General features: G+C 35.1%; 1 protein-coding gene across 3 annotated transcripts; it reads right to left on the bottom strand.

Annotated features, from left to right (window-relative positions):
- Positions 1–1308: 1308 nt before the first annotated feature.
- hmgcs1 (3-hydroxy-3-methylglutaryl-CoA synthase 1 (soluble)) lies at positions 1309–22840 on the bottom strand. Of its 3 annotated transcripts, XM_073816085.1 has the most exons (11): positions 22822–22840; positions 18396–18414; positions 10355–10812; positions 10152–10277; positions 9779–9943; positions 7307–7475; positions 4998–5168; positions 4788–4894; positions 4528–4653; positions 4274–4431; positions 1309–2907 (listed from the first exon to the last, which is right to left on the bottom strand). In XM_073816085.1, exons 3-11 carry the CDS (start codon positions 10800–10802, stop codon positions 2818–2820), a joined length of 1560 nt encoding a protein of 519 aa, XP_073672186.1. In that variant the 5' UTR covers positions 10803–10812; positions 18396–18414; positions 22822–22840; the 3' UTR covers positions 1309–2817. The 3 variants fall into 3 exon arrangements, with proteins under 3 accessions (XP_073672186.1, XP_065096597.1, XP_065096596.1); XM_065240525.1 differs by lacking the exon at positions 22822–22840 and having other exon boundaries at positions 18396–18523; XM_065240524.1 differs by lacking the exons at positions 18396–18414; positions 22822–22840 and adding an exon at positions 17424–17562.
- Positions 22841–24707: the final 1867 nt, after the last annotated feature.

Raw genomic sequence — 24707 nt, 5'->3', positions numbered from 1 at the left:
GATGAACTAAGCAATATGATGACATGTAAGAGGGCTGTCTGTAATCGCGCACCAAACGACTCCGAATAAAAAACACAGACTTATCATTACGGTGCGTTCCAGTGTTAAGAGAGAGCCTTACTTCCTGCCTTTTTCAAAACAATCGCATCTTAATTACGAAAGCGCGCCCGGACTCGGATCGATACAAGTACAGTGTGAGTGCGTGCATCTGGGGGAGTAGGGAGGGGTGACAATCGCGTTGGGGCTTGGTTTGGTTTGTTTAGGATAATGTGAGTGCGCCCTAAAGGGATTTTCAGGACCCTTCCTTTGAAGCTAGGAGTTAGGCCCCGTCCCATTTCTACCCTTCTTAAAACTTCTGCTTGGTTTTGAGTGTCCTCAACAGTAAAGTCCCCTCAACAAGGGAAGTGGGGGTTAAAATTTTTCCCTATGAAATGGGACACCACTATATGGAAAGTAGCGTAGCGAATGTGCTCAACTACGTCACGTGCAGCGTGATTATTATTAATATGACTGAACTCTCGATAAGCCCGGGTTATATGTGTTCATGTGCATGCGGAACACACATCCTGAATATTGACAAAACTTCCCAGATCAGATGTATAAATGATGGACAGACTCTCGAAGTAGTCGGGTGACGTCGTCAGATAGCTCCGTGAAATATTTTCTAACATTAGCGTTCAAAACTTCACAAACACAAAACTTGTGTTCAAACTAACATATTCCAACAATTTCCAGAATTTTAACATGCTTATTTGCGAAAATAGGGTTGTTCTTTTCCAGCGGCGTCCGCCATCTTGGTTGAAAAGTTTCACTAGCCCGCTGAGCTCGCAAGGTATCCTGGGCAATTTCATCTCCCACTTTGTTTTAAGCCTGCATCGGTCCTGACTACATTTTGAGGGTTGATTCTAAGGGGAAAATAGCACTCCGTCTCGCTCCCAAAAGAAATGGGACGCCCTACCCCTACACGTGCACGCGCAAAAGCGAGGGTTAGGGCAAAAATGTAGGTAAAGGGGAGGTTTTGGGACTTCCCTTAATCTCTAGTGAGTGAGGGGATTTTGCAGGCAAATCTAATTTTTGTAAGACCCAACAACTTTTAAATGTGGCACTTTTTTAATTGTGGTCTGTAGTGGAAGCTCTGCCTGCTGATGTCACAGGTAGCCCTGTTTGAGACCAGCAAGAGACCCATTCAGAACAATAATCTTAGTGGACGGAACGAAAAATTAAATTTCACTTTCTTTAAAAAGAGACCAGAGTATTGCAAGAAAATGCTAAACAAAACAGAATAAAAAATAAAAGATGACACCAAGATAATCTGCAAATAAACATTTAATTTTCAGTTCATAAAGTATTAGCAGATTCCCATATTTCTATTTTCAATTATGTGATGTATTTTCTATGCAATTTGTTCTCCATAAGTTACAACTGCTAAGATACTAACTTGTGCATTAACAAGTATAAACAATTTTACAGTTAGTGCTGTACTCACTGACAATTGTTAATATTAACTGATATCATGAAAAATTTCTTGTAAACATGGGTGGTTTGAAGATAACCTTACAGTCAACCTGTCCTGGCAGCAAAATGAAAAGAAAAATATATCTATATATAGTTCTCAAAATAAATCTTTTGTTTTTACATGCTCACAATAAGGCTCGCAGGAGTTGGAATGCAATGTAGACCAGAAGCACTCCCTTTTCATGATACTGACATAAACGCAATGGATTAAATAATGATCTAAAGGAAACTTTAAGTGGCGGTTTTCCATACAGTGTTTATCCTAGTCCCAGACTAAACTGCATGTTTGAGATGCTTAATTTAAAAACATCTTGCACTGACATATTTTAACATATATCAGTGGCATTGCTTTGTCTCAAGATGCACACCAGTATTGTTTTTTATAAGGTATGTTTGTAAACACTACTTAAATGTCCCAACATAACTAAGGCCTAGACCTGGATTAATCTAAACCCTGTCTGGGAAACTGACCAAAAAAGTATATTAGGGTTAGTATTGGAAAAGCGAGGCGCTAGAGAGCACTATTCGCTTGAATGCAAAATACAATTTCACAACTAAATGGGGGAAAATCCTACTTATTGTCCATTCAAAATGCTGTCCATAAGATTCCATCTGTGACTGATGAACACACTGAAATCATCATTGATCAGGTTACTATTATACACTAACAACAAACAATATTCTTAATTTAGATCTTACTCATTTCACTTAACATTAAGTGCTTATTTTGTTCTAATACAAGTCAGACGTGTAGTAACTGAACAATCATTATGGTTTAATAAAAACTTTTAAAGTTTATGGCTCATTAGTATGTCCCGGCAAAGCTCTCTGACATAACGTAACTTATATAATAATGATTTACTGAGGTATTCTGACAAATGATGGGGAACAAGAAACATGAAAATCACAAAGAAATTGAACCTCATGGTCCTTACAATCCTAAAACTTGTTTTCTTTTATTTTGTATTAATTTAATGCAATGCCAGCAGATTGATATTTGAAATTAAAGTATGAAACAATTCAGGATATCTGCATAGACCACTTGGAGCAGCAAAGTTTATGGGAATATTTCAGTTTGTATCCACCGCAGAAACCCCTCTCCACATACAAACGCTTCTGCCAGATAAAACACAGTGATGGTCAAACAAATCCTGTCTGGGAACGGTTTAAAAGCTGTGTGTCTCATTAATATGCCTTGAAATAAAGGCAGTAACAGTTCCAGGACCCCTATTTGCTTTTTGCTTTTCCAGACCGAGTGTCCATATTGTGATCTGTTATTATGTGCACCTCACAGAGGTGAACTCAATGATCCCCGTTACTAAAGACGACCACCTCAGTACCAGCTGTGGTAGTTGGGATACGGGGCATCTTCTTTACTGGACTGGGAATATGCTGAAAGACATGAAGATAAACATATTAGCAAAAAATCTGTTTGCATCGTTCTGCTAGAGAAAACATCAGTTGGTATTAACTACTGCAGGCTTGTTTATTCACTGCAAAAAATAAATTATTTAGTCTTATTTAGTATTTTTGTCTTTTTTCTAGTATAAATATCTGAAAATTCTTAAATTGAGAAACATTTACTTGGTAAGCAAAGTGCCTTAAGCACTTAAGATATTAAGTCTTGTTTTAAGTATAAACCGCTTGATTTTCATCATTTGTTTCAATGAAAATGTCAAAATATCTGCCAGTGTGGTAAGAAAAATAAACTTAAATGAGTTTATTGAATTAAAGCCATATTCGGACAGAATTAGTTTTAAAGGGGGACCTCTGAGAAAATCGAGCTTCTCAGAGGTCCTCTGTGTTTTTAATCCCGTCCAAAACGGCCATGTCTGTGTTTTTCTCTGACGACCTCCATAAGAATTCCAGAGCAATTTACCTACTGTTTTTCGCCGAACTCAGAGGTCCTCTGAGAAATTTAATCCTGTCTGGATGCAAATGTTAATAAAATAATTACATCAAGACAAGCTTAATATCAAACACTGTTAAGACTGGCCACTGTAAATTTAGTATAAGGTAAACTCAACCTTATTTTGTTCAACTCCGGAATGGTAATGTTAATTAATAAAGATAATAAATTGTTATTAATCATTATTTCTTAATTTCTTTGGGTTTATTATAAGCAGCCAGTTACATAAATCACATAGGCTACTTTAGTAGGATTTGTTAGAATAAATTAATAAATTATGATGAAACTCAAACGTCGTTTGGAAAACTAATCCCGTCCGAATAGTGCTTAAAATAATTTTTCTTACTGCACTGGCAGATATTTTTACTTGATTTTTATACAGTAAACATAGTAGTACACTGCAAAAAATTCTTAGTAATTTTGTCTTGTTTTCAGTAAAAATTCACAAAAAATTCTTAATTTAAGATGCTTTTTCTTAATGTGCAAAAAGATCCAAGAAAATAAGCCTAGTTTTTAGACCAAAAATATCAAATTCAATTGATTTTGTGCATAAAACAAGAAAAAAAATTCTTGAATTTTTCTTGAATTTAGTGTTTAAGAAAAAATTTCAAGATTTTTTGCTTACCCCATTGGCAGATTTATTAAATTGTTTTATGCACAAAATCACTTAAACTTGATATTTTTGGTCTAAAAACTAGACTGATTTTCTTGGGTTGTTTTGCTCATCAAGAAAAGGCATCTTAATTTAAAACATTGTAGATATTTTTACAAAAAAAATTTTCTTGAAAATTTTTTGCAGTGTAAGAAATTCATTTTTTCCAGTGTTTATCAGGAGAATATGTAATATACCTCAGTTGTAATGCTGGAATCAATGAAACCTGCCTCCAAAGGTCTATCATCATTCAGAGAGCATCTGGCATACTGTCTGCGATGTTTGTCATCCACCCGAGTGAGGTACCACGTCCCTGGGAATAAATCATCTACAGAACCCTGAGGGATGTAGTTTGCTGTGAAAATGCAACAAATCACACAGTAAAGAAAACTCACTCAAACAGACCAATCCAAATCAATGAAAGAACAGCAAAATGAAAACACCTGCATACCTAAATGGTGAGTTTCTTCTCTGATCTTCATGTTCTCAGCAAACAGAGCGGGTGAAAACTTCTTTCTGGAGTCCAGTCTGGTCTGTAGATCACAGAGACTGGAGACCAGCTTATCCAGGGCAGACCCTTAAGAGTACACATGGAGATTAGTACTTAAGTGTCAGGAAATAAACCTTCAGGTGTAGGTGTGACAGACTGGGTCTGACCAATAGCGCAGTAACAAATATCTAATCAGTCTTATTAAAGTTGAATGCACATACCAGGTGTAGCATCTTGTGTGACTTTGATGGAGTAAAGGGTTGCAGCAAAGCCTGAGCCATAAGAAAACACACCAATTCTCTGACCTGCCAACTGCTGCCGTGTTTGTCTATAGAGGAAAAAACAAATAAATCAATGACATTCAGAGTCACCACGCTCTGAATAATCTATAATTGTGTTAATAAGTGACATGAGAAACGTGTGACACTCACTGTGCGAGGACCGATGCCAGGCAGCCGTACACTGATGGTGTGTACATGTTTCCATTCTGATTGGATACGAGGAGAGATGCCTTTGTTTTCTGCTCAAACAGTTCTGTGCTGGCCTTCATAAAGGCTTTCTCTACATCTCTGTCGAAATAAGTGTCCTCAATCTTCACATCTCTGGTAAAAACAAAATAAAGGTTTTAAAAAGATTTTCAATAAAAAGTCCATAAATGGCAAAGCAATTAATGTAAATACATAATGCAATACTTTGACAAATTTAACATAAAGGATTTAGTAGATGTGTTTTATTAAAGTAATAATCGACTTTACTTCTGCATTATGCCATTTTTTAGTGAAACGGAAAATCAAACGAGGAAACTAGTCAATTAATTGGATATAGTAAAGTAGGTGTTTTTTCTTTCAGAAATGGAACAAGCAGAAGATTGACATCTGGAGAGTGCGTAGTTAAACGGATGCTCCAACCAAGCCTTTGAACTGACCTCAACAGAGAATGATTGGCACAAGTGGGGAAGTTTATGAGGGCACATAAATTAAATAATAATGACCCAACACAGATAAATCATTTATAATGAAAACTGCAATATAAATAAGAATAGTCAGTTTTGATTTTATGGGGTGTCGTAGAATTACTTTGACTGTAACTGTGTGTAAAGATAAAGGGACGATCTCAATTTTTATCATCACTTATACAAAACACTTCTGAAATGTGGTAAATTTATATTAGTGTACAATTATTTTCATACCTTATTCTATGTGGAACTTTAAATGCACAATAATTGAAGTTATAAACTGACTGCACACATATTTATGAATATAAAATTAAACTTAAAGGGTATCTTGATTATGAAGACTTGTATGCTTTAATGTTATATTTGCCTTCAACTACTAAAAATCCATTGATAAAATCCCACCATGTAATACTCAATTTAGCCTATAGAGGCCGCCATTATGTATCTTGCATTGAATCGATGACATGTAATGGCTGTTTACTACAGCCAAAATTACTAGTTTTAGTAAATGTTATCTATGGTATGTAATAAAGTTTTATATGTGATAATGTTTTACTCCCCATCTTAAATTTAGTCATTTACATTTAGTCATTTACACCTTCATACCTCTGAGATCGTCTTTATATTGATAATTTCTCATTTGTATGTTTTCTGTATAGTTCCTAATTTACGTTACTCTACGATCCATATTGTCAGGGTTCCCACACCTTAGTTAACTTCAAATTCAAGGACCTTTCAAGGACTTTCCAGGTCCAATACCCTCAATTTCAAGGACTAAATGTGGGGACTCAAGTGAGAGCAAGGTTACATCGTGTTACCTTTTAAGATACATTGTTACAGTTCCCTTTCGAGGGAACTTGCGCTGCGTCACTGCAGTGACACTTTGGGGATGCCTTCAGGGGTAAGTGCGTCTGAATGTGTATATCAAATTCAACCAATGGTGAGGCTAAGCGACAAAGACAGGGTGACGAGGGAGCCAGGAAGTATATCGCTATCTGAAATATTGCCAAAGACGGCGTTACAGGGACAAAGGAAGTATGGCAAGGAAGACGCAGCGTCTCGTTCCCTTCTCAGGTAACAACAGTTACATACGTAACCCGAGGCGTTTTCATGTGTCAAACACAACTATGCAAAAAAGCATTTTGGTATGAATCAACATTCACATACAGAAGATATAAGCATTTAAAGCAAACAGTTTTAGTGTGCTTAAAAAGTCTAGAATTTGTATGATATTATCCTACACTACACAGGGAATAATATGGATTTTTTTCCAGAAAACTTCTTGAAGTAAAAAAGATTCAAGCACTTTCAATGACCTATATCTATGTATGTATATTTTCAAAAACTTCCCAGGGCCTTGAATTTTTTCCCAAAGATTCACAAACTTTGAACCCTGATATTGTTCTTGTATTTTTAATGGCATGCAGGTGTCAAGATCACATAGCACCACCTGGTGTCTGTGTGCATTTATAACTCTCATCTTCGGTTTCACATAATTTTACAATCTACTAATTAAAGACTGTTTAACCATGTTTACCTCGCAGTAGCATTAATGGAATGGGTTTCGATTGAAACCACTTGATGTCATGTATTGTGATGTAAACAAAAGGACAGTTTCCGAGTGAAAAGATTCTTTCCAAGTTCATTAAAATCACATTTTTACTGTTTTTAATTTTTAGATTCATAAAGCCAATCCCAGTGTTAATCTTTTACGCCATACAAGCATTAATAGTCAAGGTATCCTTTTACTGATAGCTGTATAATCTGTCTATCATATGGTGGTACCTGAAAGCTTCCAGTCCACTGAAGGGTCCACTGTCTGTGTTTGGACTCGGATCAGAAAGAAAATCATTGAGCATCAGACGGGCAAAAGATTTCTGCACCAGTTTACAGTAAGGAGAGTGAAACACCACGAAGCCAAAGTCCTCCAGATTAAAGCGCTTTTCAATACCCTCTGAAACACAAGATAGAGAACTCTTTATTATTTAATGTTAGTTTATTACATGAGCATTCATTTAATATTAACCTTACCCTCTCTAAATTGTGTCTTTTGAGATGTGCATTCAGCACTTTCCACAAAATATAAATACACAAAATCTTATTTTCTTTTTTAACAAATGATCAGTGAAATTAGATAATTTACCTTCAGGAATTGTACAAAAAAATAACCATTTATACAATAACCTGATTAATATTCAATGTTGACGTCATGGACTACTTCTGGGTCCAACCGCTTACAGATGCCATAGGGAAATAGCAACAAAAATCTTGCATCATAATGCAAAACTACCAAAAACACACAATCCTACTTTTTATCTCCATAATAAAATCTGAGATGACCAGACATGGACTCAAGGACATGGATTTTTTATGAATTGAAAATATATTGCTGTCTGTCATTCTGTGAGCCTGGAGACTGCAGTGTACACTGCGAGTTTATACAATTTTTGCTTAAATGTGTGATATGAATAAAAAGTGCTCAAAAACAGCGGTTTAAATAATATCCTTTTTTGCATTTAGTGGAGGCTTGGACCCATCCACAGTATTCTTTACATTCTTTTCATGACTTAACAAGCCCATAGGTTTAGCCATTTTTTAAAAAGATTATTGATTAAGTAAAGATTAATTGGCAATTTTCTAAAAAAACAACAACATTAAATTATAATCAACATGTACAAATATTATATTGTAAACAATAAATGTAATAAATATATAATTTAATGTTCGAGAGTTTATCTACAGTATCTACCAGGGGCCGGTGGCACCAGCTGGGCGTATACCCGGTCGTAAGACTAGCCTGGATGTAAAATGATCTTTACGTCCTACATAGAATTTACACCTGTTGCACTGTCTAGGTGTAGCGCAGGTCTGAGACTAACCCTGCGTTCCAGTTTGTTTGTTTTTAGGACCTTCCCTCGCTAACTTCCCTCAGTCTCGTTCACTTGGATGTACATCATTGTTGACGTTGTACGAGTGCCTACTACTGCTGAAACACTTGAAGTAGGTTAAAATGGATTGCCCTAAGCCTTTGATCACATGGAAAGTGGAAACCGCCCCCTCCATCATTTGAACTGTGCAAAGCACGAGCTGCTGAAGTGACGTCACAATCGTGTTGCATTGTGGTATATGGAGCTGCCTGAAGTGTACATATGAAGTAGACTCGGTACCTCTGTCAAAATCGAGGGAGCGAGGGTCTGTCCATATAAACTTACGTCGTCCACTTGACGAAGTGGAACGCACTTCAAAAAGTGTTTAGGGAAGTTCGTGAGTCCGTGTCTAAAACTGGAGTGGAACGCAGCCTAAATCTTACGTCTACTCCAGGGTAGGCGTAAGAAACAAGACACAACTTTATATTTTGGCAAATTTTTTTTAATAATAATTCAATTGACGAGACATTGGCACGTCTGGAAATGCAGGCAGTGGGCTTTCAGACTGCACCAATAAATCTTATACTTAGATATTTAGGAGGAAGAGAACTTATTAACAGCTTTGTTTAATATCATTTTAATTCAGTCAAACTGTTATATTTGTTAAACTGTTAATTAAACCTAAAGCAGCGTATAACGTCTCATCTATCTATCACTGTGGTTAAACGCATAAGTGGTGATGCGTATTGTCTTCAACAGGTGTAAATATTTTTCACAAAGCCAGGCGTAGCTAAGCCCGACGTAAGGCTTACACGCTACTTTTTTACGTCAAGCTGGTTCATCCGGCCCTAGGTCTGTAATGTTTAATAAAGCCACATATGTTGCTTGTCACTATATTAACTCTTTTGCCGCCAGCATTTTTCATGATTTTCACAAAAGTTTAATGCCTTCCAGAAAATGCACCTTTTTAAATATATAAACATACAATATAAGAAATAAAAGTACAGACCCTCTATTTTCAAACAAAAAAATCTGTTTCATCCTACCTTCATGTGTTCTGTTTTAATCACCTCTCAAATATGTGTAGGTTTCATCAAAAACACCAAATTTTTAGCAAAAAGCTTAGATAATTCCATTTTTTGTGAAGGACTTTTGATAGAGATCAGATGCAGAGTGATCTGGTTTTATAAGTTTATAAGCGGTATTGCAGATTGACAAGATAACTCGTCAATGGCAGGGAAAGAGTTAAAATGTTTATGTTATGTGCCACAATCTTTACACGTGTCATAATAACAGTAATAGAAGTGATGGCATCTGTTTTTAGAACAAATGGAAACAGAAAAACATTTTTGGAGATATGAATTGTTGGTATGTGTGTATATTTGCTAACCTCTTTGCCATTGGGCATGAATTTTATTCCTGTAAACCGAGTAGCATCGATCTAATGCACTGAGATAACACTGGATAGAGAGCTTGCCATCCACCACTGGATACTCTGACACCATATCTGGCTTATAAAAGTCATACGCATGCTGCATGTGCGTCCCACGAAGTCCTGTTAAAAATACATGTATATTATTATTACACTACAGCCACTGCACAGAACATAAATAACCACAGATTTTATTTTCTTGGCAGTTTTAACACAAACAGAAGAGTAAATGTAAAGGTGTATAAACGTGTTGACTTTAACCTTAGCCTTTCTCTTTCTGTAAGTGTGACATGGGTCATGAACGTTAATAATGTCACAGCAGGACACAAACCTCTTTCAAAGGCTAGAGGGGCGTTGGGTCCGACTAACATGGCCACGGCTCCTGCTCCCCCCGTAGGCCTGGCGCTGCCCGTGGCATAGACGGCAATATCACCAGCAACCACAAGAGCGTAGCGACCTGTGACATAAAATAATCACTATGCAAACAATTCCAGAAATAAATCTGGACTTCTTAGGGACTAATGAGAAACGTACCATCCCAGGAGCTGGACTCCACCCAGTTAATGGCATTGAAAAGAGCGGCGGTTCCTCCATAGCAGGCGTTAGTGGTGTCCACTCCCTCCACATCTGTGTTGCCCGATTCATCAAACAGCTGCATCAGGACAGTCTTCACTGATTTGGACTTATCAATGATTGTCTCCGTGCCCACCTCCAGTCTTCCCACACTGTCATACGAAAGGCCGTTTCTCTCCATCAACCGCTGAACGACCGTCAGGCACAGAGAGTTTATGTCCTCGCGATCAGTACAGAAACCCATGCGTGCCTGCCCCAGGCCGATGGTGTATTTACCGGCTCCAGCTCCGTCAAACTCCTCAAGTTCTGTCTGGTCCACATACTGAGAAGGCACGTACACCTCCATGGCAATGATCCCCACATCTTTAGGCCATGTGGCCTCACAGCTTATAGGAAGTGATCCAGGCATTCTGAGTGAACTGAAATCAACAAGGAGAATACTTTAAAATCTGCTAAGTTAAAAAAACTCAATCAAGTCGACATTATCTACATTTGATGATTTCAAACAACATTTACATACAGCCTTTTGAAACGGCAACCTTTCAGTCAGCCCTGATCATTAAGCACCCCATCTAAGATCTGTCAATTAAATTTTTTTTTTTAATAAAATGGGCATTTAAATAAAAAAATATCTAAATAAAACACTTACTAACAAAAATATATTGTATCTGTTTAATCTGAATGTCATGTGACCATTACACAACACTATAATATATCAGAAAACTGAGAACTCGCGCAAAATGGACAGAGATCTCTAATGTACCAATAAAAGAAAATTACCAAATGTGCTAAAACGTATATGCTAATTAGCGTGTGACGTCATTAGGTCACAGTCTCTCAAAATCCTGTGGGAAATATTGTAGATGCTAAAACACTTATACGATTTCTGAAATGCTATGATGATTTATTTTAAAATGTAAATTAAATTATGCACTTTATTTACTCATTTATTGAGTTTATAACTGTACATTTTAGTTTATGCAAATCAAAACTGATGCGGGCAAAAATCCTTGATCTTGTGCCACGTTTTCTTAAAAAATGCGATGAAATATGTGGGATATGTATGCAAATTTATGCGATGATACTGCATGAACTTGCAAAAACTGCGTGAGCTTGCAAAAACTGCGTGAGCTTGCTAAAACCGTTTGCAGCTTTTCATTGATGTTCACGTCACGTAATTACTAAGGGTGTCACGATTTCAATTTTAAATCGAAATCGATCGAAATTTAGTCACAACCTCGAACTTCGAATTAAAAAATGGAATCGTCGATGCTGCCACGCCCCCATGTCACGTCCGGTCGGCTTGCCAAGAGTGGGGAAAATAAACCTCTTAGAGGTGCCTTTAAAAACATCGGTCCAGCAGAATGCGATTTATATTTTAAACACGAGGGATGTATTGCTACAATGCATATCATAAACAGGATTACTACCTAGTGATCTGACTTCGGACAGAGCGCAGCTCTCTGCACGTGCTGAAGAGAGCCGCCAAGATGCAGCGGGTAATATTTTAAACAAAAGGGATAGTTTGCCTCAGATCGCATGAAACGCATAAAACTGAACAAATACGCAAGGATAACTACATTATTTTATGTTTAGAATTTGGACAGAATCAGATGCGAGAGCGCGTGCACGTGAGACAGAGAGAAGCACAGCTGCTTATGACGCACTGGTTTTATTTCAGACGCTAGGAGTCCAAGACGCGTGCATTAAGTCCATGTGCGTGCAAGAAGGAATCCTCTCTCTACAAGCTCTCTCACGTAAAGTAAAGCCCACAAACCCCCATGCGAGGAAAAGCACGCAATGTGCATGTTAATGTGAAACTATAATAATAATAATGGCATATAATTTTTTTGTCTTTCAAAAAAAATGAATAAAAAATTGAGAATCGAATCAAATTGTGACCCTAGAATCGAAAATGTAAACGAATCAAGGATTTGGAGAATCGTGACACCCCTAGTAATTACGTAAATTTCTAACATTCCCATGACAACAGGGGACATGGCTGCGCATGTGTGAAGTAAATGCAACATTTTTCAATTTTCTGCTAAGATATACATGACTTTTTGCTAGGAAAATGCGGGGATTATGAAATCATGCAAGCCCCGCCCGCATATTTTGCGAGCAGAAATCTGCAATTTATGCGGCGAAAGTGTGCCGTATTTAAAAAATGCGGCCCCAGCATAAATGAGGATAATGTAAGTACACACCTGTATGAAATATATTACATTGTGCAAATGTTTTTTTATATTTTATCACAAAAATCCTACATATTGTGGCTATTGTGGTACTTCAAATAAATAAATTTGGTCAAGAGGGTTTGGCTCATCATAAAGTTTGAATTAGGCTACTGATAAAACTTCACTGCACAATTTAAAAAAATATTTTTTTTAAATACTACTAATAAAAAATGCAATACTTTAAAATACATTCTACCAAAGTCCTTTTAGAAAAGTCATGACACTCAGCGGCCATGTTTGCAACGTGTCCGGATGATTACTATCCACTTGAATGGGGAAATACAGATATATCTAAAATCACGTGCTAAAATCACAAAAATAAACAACATATTGCAAACTCATTGCAAAACATTTGCACAACTACAGCACATGTCCTCCAGAGAATCTTTAGTCTGTAGTGATTTATGTGATAGATCTTAGGATCTGAGTTTCTTGAAAGCAACCTTTGTGTGTGTGTGTGTGTGTGTGTGTGTACTTGGTAATTATCACGTTGTGGGGACCAATTGTCCACTCAAAGATAGCAATACCAGTGTTTTTTTGACCTTGTGGGGACATTTTGATGTCCCCATGAGGAAACAAGCTTATAAATCAACAGAATGATGTTTCTTGAAAATGTGAAGTAGCAGAAAGTTTTCTGTGATGGTTGGGGTTAGGGTTTGGGATGGGGAATAGAATATACAGTTGTCTATGGAATGTCCCCACAAAACATGGAAACCAGAATGTGTGTGTGTGTGTGTGTATTTGAGAGATGACTCAAGAGTATAGACATACATCTGTGTTGTTTCATTTCATCTCTTATTCTTTACTAGTTTGTATTTATATAGTTTACTAGTTATATAATAATTAGCATCCTATCTAGTTATTCTATTGTACATTACTTTTCTTAATATTGTTTAAATTTTATGTTGACACTGTATTGTCTTCACAAGTAGATATGGTTTCCAGTGGTTGTCATCTCAAGGTTTTCATTAACATCACAAGAAACAGTAAATTTCCACTGTCTGTGTTTGGTATAATAGTACCTGCCAAATCTGCTTCTAGTCAGACCATCGACAAGTTAGACGAAGCTAGTAAGACCATCAGAAAGCTAAACTGAGCATTGAATGCAACTAAGATTATTCAATAAACCATCTTTATTATAAGAGCCCAACTGATTTATCGTTTTGCCAATTTTATCGGCTGATATGACCCTGTTACAGATATATCGGTATCGCTGTATATGCCGCAGATATCATCTGTACTGATGCGGTGAAGATGCATTCATCTAACCAGACGATGGCGCCAGTAATGCACCTAAAAGCTGTCAATCAACTCTTAAAACACACTGTCTGACACACAACACGCTAGCTAAGTAGACTTGTTTGTCATAACGAATGTTACGGTACAATAAGATTTACAAATCTTAAAAGCCCTAGTTTACGGTCCCGTCTAAAAAAACTATCACTGCCAGAGCTGCGCAGTCAGTTAGCAGGTGTTAAAAAAATGGAACTTACCAGTAACCACAGATTCATGGACCACGATAACAACTGAATCGTAATATGGTTTACTGTATGTTTAGTCTAAAATCATTATGGCTTGAGGTCATGGGCGTAGATTTAGGGTGGGACGCTAGGGACATGTCCCTACCAATATTCAGGGAAGACTGAATTGTCCCTAGCAATAATTTCGACCAAACAATTAATCTGTATTTATATATAACCACTGATGTCCGTCTTATTCTAGTGTTTTCTATTTTTTACTTATTATATATTTTTTCAGGAATCATTTAAATGAGATTAGAAATCTTTTGCAATCCCGTTCTGTAAAAATAACGATCTATGTGGTACACAAACGGTTAACAGCTTTCGTTCTCTGCAATGCCCGCCTCTGTAACTCACATCGCTAATATGATTGGATTTGCATTTCTTTAGTCCCGCCTCTCTAACTCACATTGCTAATATGATTGGATTAGCATTTCTTGAGTCCCGCCTCTCTAACGCACATAACTTTATGATGGGCTTGTATTTACTCGCTACGTGTGATAGAAAGGATGGTTTCACTTTGTACAACGCGCCAAAGTTCACTCAAGACGCGCGTGATTATTCGGGCTACAGGTAAGTGAGGAAGAAAGTATTATTATTCCCACTGTAACTGTTTCATGCACAAAAAAAGTGGTGTCACATAATGATTTAAGGACAGTGTTTTCACCAATACACGACAATCCCATGTTAACCTGAGGAGTTGCAAACTTGTGTCAACCTTTTATAAACGGGGTGGCAAGGTTATTTAGGGGGTCCCTAATACGTGTAAGAAAAAACCCCAACATGGTAAAAACTTGAATTCATGTCATGATTGCTGAATACTTTATATTACTGCACTGTGGTCATTACTTGCACAGATGTAGACATAATGTAAGGTTGCATTTTAAACTTAAAATTATTTTTTTTCACACTGATTAACTGTCTGTTAATGAAAAGAAGATTTAATGTAAACTACCGAAACGTTAATAAACGTTGTTCAGGAAACAGCATGATATACATACCTACTTTAACACTGGGATTTTTTGGCAAAATTAAATTAAGAATGAAATATTAATGGCATATTCTTCAATGTTATAAAGTAAATATGGATTCATATATGTTACAATGTGATTTTCTTTTTTTTGACAAAGACTTAAACAGTTACTGTTTATTAGGCTCTAGGACATAACAAATTGTTTATTATAGTACATTAAATTTGGGATGTCACCGGGGGTGGCGAGTCAGATAACAGAGTAAAGTGCATACTGAGTTGTCTGTTGTTTATGTCAAGTAAACGGTGATAAACAGTTTTTGCAATGCGACCATTTTATTTATGTCCCCATCAATGCCAGAATCAAACCTACGCCCTTGCTTGAGGTAGGTAATATTTCTGGATATCTTTCATAAACATTGATAGCAATTAATACATTGAAAACAGTTTATGGATAGTTTTGAAATGGAAATGTTCTTTATGAAATATGAAAGGTAATTGTTAAGTGTAATGATGTGCTGTTAGCAATATGTTTTAACGCATTTATGTCTAGCCTAAAATCATTACAGCATGAGGATAAATCAAACAAACAAACCGTTTTGATTTGAAATTTATTTATGCTTATCGACAGACTGTTAAACAGTGCCGCCATTTGGTTATGTTTGTTTTGCTATATTAATATGTTTCAGTATGTTAACCTTAAAACACTATGGGGCAGTTTCCTGGACAGGGCTTATCCTAGTCCCAGACTAAAATGTATGATTGAGTTGCCTTAATTTCAAAACATTTTGCACTGACATATTTAAACATATATCAGTAGCATTGTTTTGTCTCAAAATACACATCAGTATTGTTTTTGTCATGTTTGTAAAAACTATTTAAATGTCCTAAAATAATTAAGGCCTAGTCTGGGAAACATAAACCCTGTCTGGGAAACCACCCCTATATGGCTTGTGTTAAGAAACCATATTCCTAAGGAATTAAACGTTATTGGCATCATACAGTTTGAAAGAATGAATGCCCCCCCTCTCTCTCTATTTATATGTGAATAACCTATAAATACGTGCATGCCAGGAGGGCTGCGATTTTCAAATAATAATCTAATAGATCCCACCAATTTTCAAACATCCTTTTTGCTTAAAAATGCCCATCCCTAAATTCAATATTCTAGGTGTGCGGTGCTGGGGAGCACTTGATATCATTTCTCTATGCTTTTTAACCTGGTGTTTAGGGTATTATTACGAATTATTTATGTAATTAAAAACTTGTGCTTTTATCTATTTTTCTATTTTAATATGATGCCTATTATTTATCATATTAATTGACATATAAATGTTTGATAGTCATAGAACAGGTACAAATCATTTTGTTAGATTATATAGATTATCAATTAGAAAAAAATAAATTTGCAATAAAAATATTATATAATAATAGTATAAAATGTTATATAATAATTGGTTATTCTATATGTGTCAGAGAATAAACACTTTATTATTAACGTGAAGTAAAAAACTACAAGACAATGCACAGAGCTCTGCTTTCCTCTAATCAGATTAGACCTTTAACTAGTTAAAGGACATTACCTTTAACCTACAAAGATATGGCTGGACAGAACAGCTCCAACTGACCCACATGTCAAGCAAACAGCATTGAACATTTATAATAAATAAAGAACCGAAAGCTTTTTTTGATCCTGACGTGTTTAAATTTCACTAGGGCATGAAAATATAAGTGTCTTATATAGAAACAAATACATTACTTATAAACACACAGAAACACATTAAAAGCTCTGGACAAACTCTGAAGACGTTTAACACAGGTTATAAACATGCCATTGATTCATATTTATTTGACTAAGTAGCTTTTGTGAATATGTTAGCTAATGAATTGAATGATATTGTCATTCCTGCTGTAATAGCATCTGCTTCTTTATCATTTACTCTAAAAAAAACACGTAACAACCCATCTAGACCGATTAAAATAACAGTAAACATACATAACGCGATATTCTTAACGTTTTAAACGCATTGGTTAGTCAGGTCGCTAACAGTGTAATGAATCAGCTGTCTTTTCCCCTCAGTAATTCGCGTATTAATCATTGTTTTGGCCATTATTAGTTAGTAACACGTTAACACAAAATACATATGCAATTCATGCGTATGTTGTTACCCGTACAGCTGTGATGGATTTTGAGAGAGTTAACGGATGAGCGCATGTGTCACTAGCAATAAGCTGCTAACATGATGTGTATATAAATGTCATATTAATTAAAATTATTAAACTACACGAGCCGATCTACTTACCTTACAATCATACAGAGGTTAATGTGAGCTAAGGGTCAGAGACAGACAGCGCTGTTATCCTGAGATATCATAAGGTCAGAGATTTGATAAGTACCCGAGCGCTAAAAGTCAACGGACCTTCCGCTTACAGAGCGCTGCGCCAATTCACAGACGTCACTACGCAGAAGAGCGGTAAAGTATATAGATTGCAAGTACTACAGTTTTCAGTGTAGTATGCACTTTCTCTAATCCTATTATTTGGGACGCAGTAATGCCGCAGATACTGCGGTCAACAGTTCGCAAATGATGCAGTTCTCTGATTCAAATAACCGTTTTTTTTTTTTTAAAGGACACCCTTAAATAAATTAACGAATCAAAACTAAGTTTGAAACATGTCTCTTTTAAAAAAAATAATACTTACCCGTTATGTTTTGTGTTACGTTAGTTTAACGTTTTATTGAATGTGTTTTACCTAAGTATAATTTGTAGAAACGTATATAATAAAAATAAATTAAGCAAAAATGAGCATGCTGAATTACGTTACTTTATAAGTCCAGCAACGGGATTTTTATACATTACGTTTTGCTATGTAACTAACTTTAATTAGCTACTCTTTAGTAAGTGGATGATGGTGTTTAGATAAAAAAATACATTTAGTTTGCATTATTTTAAAAAAACAAATTTTAGATGTCTTTTACACAAGTTTAGTTTTACTAAAATCTAACATAAAGTTTATACTTATGCTTTGCATTATTCTGTACGCTTGTCAATATTATCAATATTATTTTGAATTAGTACTGCTGAGCAATAATATGTTTGCAATAGATCTAATTAACTTTTTTGTATTTGGAACTATTTATGTTATTCGAAGACCATTGACATACTGACAGAAAGTATTATTATTATTATTATTTTCTTTTAGAAGTAGTGTAAACCTATTTAACAAAGTATATAGGCTAGTCTATTGCTGAAAGCATATTATATTTCACTTACCTATATAACTGAGTTCAGTTCGTTACGTAGTAAAATTTAGTAAATGACACGGCTGCTGTCACTAAATGAGGTGTATAGATGTACAGTATTTATACGGTGCAGAAGTATCATACCTGTGTACAGTAAGCTCCTGTGCGCTCTTAACACGACCAATCAGCACACAGATAAAGTTCTGAAGATTCCGCCCCTTAAAATGATAAACCAATCATTAATGCGGAGAGGCGGGATTTTAGTTGAGGCGCTCAGAGTGGTTCAATGGTGTGAGTGAATGACGGGGTATGGTGAGAGAGCCGCATCCAATCAGAGCACACGTCTGAGAACGTAGGATCCAATCAGAGTCCACGTCTGATTTGCTGGCCATTCTTTGCGCAAATAATCGTCAGGGAAGCCCTAAAAGGGGAAGTTCACATAAGATACTACTACGGTATTGGTTTTCTATGTAAACTCTTACCAGACGGACTTCTCGTATCTTTTGCTGCGTCTTCACATTGTAAAGACCCAGTGTAAAGTTAAAATAATTTAAACCTTTTTACGCAGTGCCACTCATCAATGTCAGTTTACAGCTGTCGACCAATCAGAAGACACCAAGGCGGGCAAGCGTTGCGAGCTTTTGTTTACAGTAGCAGGTTGGCATGGCACCCGTTTTATTTGACATCAGCATAACAGTTTTTAAATAATTCCTAAAAACTTCGTTTCGCGTTTTTAGACGCAGGCAATGTTACACTTTATAAAACCATGTCACTATAAAATATTGTAACCATTTAATGGAGCTACAAAAATGTTTAAGGACATTAAAAACTACAAATATATTTTAAAAGGAGAACATTTTTTGTTAATATCAAGTAATCTAAGATTTCTTAAACTGAGCATGTGTTAATAAAACGCGTGTCCATGAAATATACATGTTTTATAATCATTTAAGTGGCATTCTGAAATAAAATTGATGTGCAAGATGAAAGGAGACACACTCATGGGACCTAAACTTATGTTATGACACTTTTGGTGCCTTGTGCATAAGCACACTTAGCTGGTGGTGCTGCTGCTGATGAAGGACACAGATACAAGTGACACCGCACCTTATTTATTAGATATTTAGTAGATACGTTTATTCTAAGTATGTTGCAAATAAGAAAGTGATTTGTTACACATGAGCCAACATCGTACTGCCAAGATTCGTACTGCCAAGATTAAAGAGTAAACGCACTCTCACACAGTTAAACAGAGAGTGATTTAGAAATGTCATTTTCAGGAAATAAGGCTACTTTTAGCTGTATGTTAACAGAAGTGTCTGATGTTTTCTTAGCTCTTGAGCCTTTGCGTATGGGATTTACAAATAGCAACCTGAACTACACCCTAGTCATTTTTTTCAGCCTAAATTGTTTTTTAGTAGCCCCTTCACAGGGACTTTTTAAGGAGGTATATTTGAAAATATATAATCTTTATACATTATATGTATATGTAAGTGAAGACATCAGAGACATAGTAGAAAATATAATTAAAGTAAAATATGCAGAATACGTGATGTTATTACAATGTTTTACAAAAGCTGTACAGTTGCGTAAAAAATACTTGCATTATACAGTCTGTATACTTGCTATGATCAAAGTGCTAATAGAGCAAGTGTGCACTGTATCAATATTTCCTACGATTTATTTTAGGGTAATTTCATACAATGTCAAACTTTTAGTTTAGTTTTTAACTATACTGAAATGTCAGATGTCAGTATTTGGTGGTTAAATACCTATGAAAAGTCTCTGTTCAAGCTTTTAAAGCATTTTTTAAAATTATTTTCCATAATTAAGTGGAAATTTCAGATTTGTCACATCCATAAAACGCTGATTATTGCTCGTATATGCGCATGCAAAAATGTAAATAAAAAAATTGTTGTTTCATAGAGACATTCTTACTCCATTTGTTGGCTATTAATGCTTTTTGGTTTGTATGATTTTAATTCACAGAAAACGTGTCCTTTTTTGTCACATCCATATCACATGCACATTTCCCTAATATTTAATAGAAAACTGATATTTTTCTCATGTTTGGACTACTATCAGGGGTTTAGGAAAATATAAACAGATGGTTCAATATTGGAAATAAATTCATTCTCTGAGAAATTATATTACAAGTTTTAACTGTAATGGATTTTGAAATGCTGGAATTGCTCTATTAACAATACTAAATAAAAGTAAGTCTTGTAATCAGTTATATTCCTTGTGCTCTTACACAAATGTTGACTATTATTATTTAAATCGACTATTATTTACATATTGACTATAAAATAAAAATATTTCAGCTAATTTAAAATGTGTTCTCATAACAATCTTAAGCATACAGAAAACATGAAAGTCAATCATGTGAATTCTCTGTTTGAAAGTGTTATGATAATAAACCAATGCCTGCATCCATTTAAAGTCACAATCAGCTGACCTGACAGTAATATTTGAAGTGTTTGGTTCCTAAATGAGATAACTCATGTTTTTATTTTGTTTTATTGTGCTACTTAGCTGTATTTTTTTGTTATGAAGGCTTAAACCAAAACAAACCATCTGCAGTTTGATTGATATTTATTGGAATGCAAATTCAAAAAACAAGATTTCTGAAAAATAAAAAAAACTGAATTATCTTGTTTTGGAACCAAATTCTTCACTTGATTATATCCTGATATACATGATATGCGTACTTACTATAAAAAGTACATTTTGTTAATTTATATTACGGAGGTTATATTTGTGTAAATACATTTGATCAAGATCACATTAATATACAGTGTAAATGAGCTGTCAATTTGGTAGCATTGAGGCTATTGAATAAAAATAATAAAATAAAATTTTGTAACAAAGCTTTAACATTCAAAATCAAGTCAAATTTATTTTTCAATTGTAGACCAAGGAGTTTATTACAATATAGGCAATGTTTTTCTAAATCTAATGATCTAAATCTACTTGATCTAAACTAATTTAACTAATAAAACCAGACCTCTTGATTTATGTCCTGTATTACAATAGTGACAAAACAAGAATAAAAACAAGAAACAGTCTTTTATCTACATGTTTTATTTGCTATAAAGACCAAAATAGATGGATTTCATTATAAAAATGTTTCAAATGGTGAAAAAACCGATTAAAACATTTTGACAAAAGCTACACAAGAATTAAAAGACACAGCTTTAGCCAATTTCATTCTCTTTAGCTGAACCCAGAGATTTATTTTTATAATCATTGTTTTGGCCATTATTAGTTAGTAACACGTTAACACAAAATACATATGCAATTCATGCGTATGTTGTTACCCGTACAGCTGTGATGGATTTTGAGAGAGTTAACGGATGAGCGCATGTGTCACTAGCAATAAGCTGCTAACATGATGTGTATATAAATGTCATATTAATTAAAATTATTAAACTACACGAGCCGATCTACTTACCTTACAATCATACAGAGGTTAATGTGAGCTAAGGGTCAGAGACAGACAGCGCTGTTATCCTGAGATATCATAAGGTCAGAGATTTGATAAGTACCCGAGCGCTAAAAGTCAACGGACCTTCCGCTTACAGAGCGCTGCGCCAATTCACAGACGTCACTACGCAGAAGAGCGGTAAAGTATATAGATTGCAAGTACTACAGTTTTCAGTGTAGTATGCACTTTCTCTAATCCTATTATTTGGGACGCAGTAATGCCGCAGATACTGCGGTCAACAGTTCGCAAATGATGCAGTTCTCTGATTCAAATAACCGTTTTTTTTTTTTTAAAGGACACCCTTAAATAAATTAACGAATCAAAACTAAGTTTGAAACATGTCTCTTTTAAAAAAAATAATACTTACCCGTTATGTTTTGTGTTACGTTAGTTTAACGTTTTATTGAATGTGTTTTACCTAAGTATAATTTGTAGAAACGTATATAATAAAAATAAATTAAGCAAAAATGAGCATGCTGAATTACGTTACTTTATAAGTCCAGCAACGGGATTTTTATACATTACGTTTTGCTATGTAACTAACTTTAATTAGCTACTCTTTAGTAAGTGGATGATGGTGTTTAGATAAAAAAATACATTTAGTTTGCATTATTTTAAAAAAACAAATTTTAGATGTCTTTTACACAAGTTTAGTTTTACTAAAATCTAACATAAAGTTTATACTTATGCTTTGCATTATTCTGTACGCTTGTCAATATTATCAATATTATTTTGAATTAGTACTGCTGAGCAATAATATGTTTGCAATAGATCTAATTAACTTTTTTGTATTTGGAACTATTTATGTTATTCGAAGACCATTGACATACTGACAGAAAGTATTATTATTATTATTATTTTCTTTTAGAAGTAGTGTAAACCTATTTAACAAAGTATATAGGCTAGTCTATTGCTGAAAGCATATTATATTTCACTTACCTATATAACTGAGTTCAGTTCGTTACGTAGTAAAATTTAGTAAATGACACGGCTGCTGTCACTAAATGAGGTGTATAGATGTACAGTATTTATACGGTGCAGAAGTATCATACCTGTGTACAGTAAGCTCCTGTGCGCTCTTAACACGACCAATCAGCACACAGATAAAGTTCTGAAGATTCCGCCCCTTAAAATGATAAACCAATCATTAATGCGGAGAGGCGGGATTTTAGTTGAGGCGCTCAGAGTGGTTCAATGGTGTGAGTGAATGACGGGGTATGGTGAGAGAGCCGCATCCAATCAGAGCACACGTCTGAGAACGTAGGATCCAATCAGAGTCCACGTCTGATTTGCTGGCCATTCTTTGCGCAAATAATCGTCAGGGAAGCCCTAAAAGGGGAAGTTCACATAAGATACTACTACGGTATTGGTTTTCTATGTAAACTCTTACCAGACGGACTTCTCGTATCTTTTGCTGCGTCTTCACATTGTAAAGACCCAGTGTAAAGTTAAAATAATTTAAACCTTTTTACGCAGTGCCACTCATCAATGTCAGTTTACAGCTGTCGACCAATCAGAAGACACCAAGGCGGGCAAGCGTTGCGAGCTTTTGTTTACAGTAGCAGGTTGGCATGGCACCCGTTTTATTTGACATCAGCATAACAGTTTTTAAATAATTCCTAAAAACTTCGTTTCGCGTTTTTAGACGCAGGCAATGTTACACTTTATAAAACCATGTCACTATAAAATATTGTAACCATTTAATGGAGCTACAAAAATGTTTAAGGACATTAAAAACTACAAATATATTTTAAAAGGAGAACATTTTTTGTTAATATCAAGTAATCTAAGATTTCTTAAACTGAGCATGTGTTAATAAAACGCGTGTCCATGAAATATACATGTTTTATAATCATTTAAGTGGCATTCTGAAATAAAATTGATGTGCAAGATGAAAGGAGACACACTCATGGGACCTAAACTTATGTTATGACACTTTTGGTGCCTTGTGCATAAGCACACTTAGCTGGTGGTGCTGCTGCTGATGAAGGACACAGATACAAGTGACACCGCACCTTATTTATTAGATATTTAGTAGATACGTTTATTCTAAGTATGTTGCAAATAAGAAAGTGATTTGTTACACATGAGCCAACATCGTACTGCCAAGATTCGTACTGCCAAGATTAAAGAGTAAACGCACTCTCACACAGTTAAACAGAGAGTGATTTAGAAATGTCATTTTCAGGAAATAAGGCTACTTTTAGCTGTATGTTAACAGAAGTGTCTGATGTTTTCTTAGCTCTTGAGCCTTTGCGTATGGGATTTACAAATAGCAACCTGAACTACACCCTAGTCATTTTTTTCAGCCTAAATTGTTTTTTAGTAGCCCCTTCACAGGGACTTTTTAAGGAGGTATATTTGAAAATATATAATCTTTATACATTATATGTATATGTAAGTGAAGACATCAGAGACATAGTAGAAAATATAATTAAAGTAAAATATGCAGAATACGTGATGTTATTACAATGTTTTACAAAAGCTGTACAGTTGCGTAAAAAATACTTGCATTATACAGTCTGTATACTTGCTATGATCAAAGTGCTAATAGAGCAAGTGTGCACTGTATCAATATTTCCTACGATTTATTTTAGGGTAATTTCATACAATGTCAAACTTTTAGTTTAGTTTTTAACTATACTGAAATGTCAGATGTCAGTATTTGGTGGTTAAATACCTATGAAAAGTCTCTGTTCAAGCTTTTAAAGCATTTTTTAAAATTATTTTCCATAATTAAGTGGAAATTTCAGATTTGTCACATCCATAAAACGCTGATTATTGCTCGTATATGCGCATGCAAAAATGTAAATAAAAAAATTGTTGTTTCATAGAGACATTCTTACTCCATTTGTT

Source organism: Paramisgurnus dabryanus, chromosome 10, assembly GCF_030506205.2.
Source record: "Paramisgurnus dabryanus chromosome 10, PD_genome_1.1, whole genome shotgun sequence".
Taxonomy (NCBI): Eukaryota; Metazoa; Chordata; class Actinopteri; order Cypriniformes; family Cobitidae; genus Paramisgurnus; species Paramisgurnus dabryanus.
Note: the sequence above shows the minus strand (reverse complement) of the source record. Positions and strands in the feature narration are given on the sequence as shown.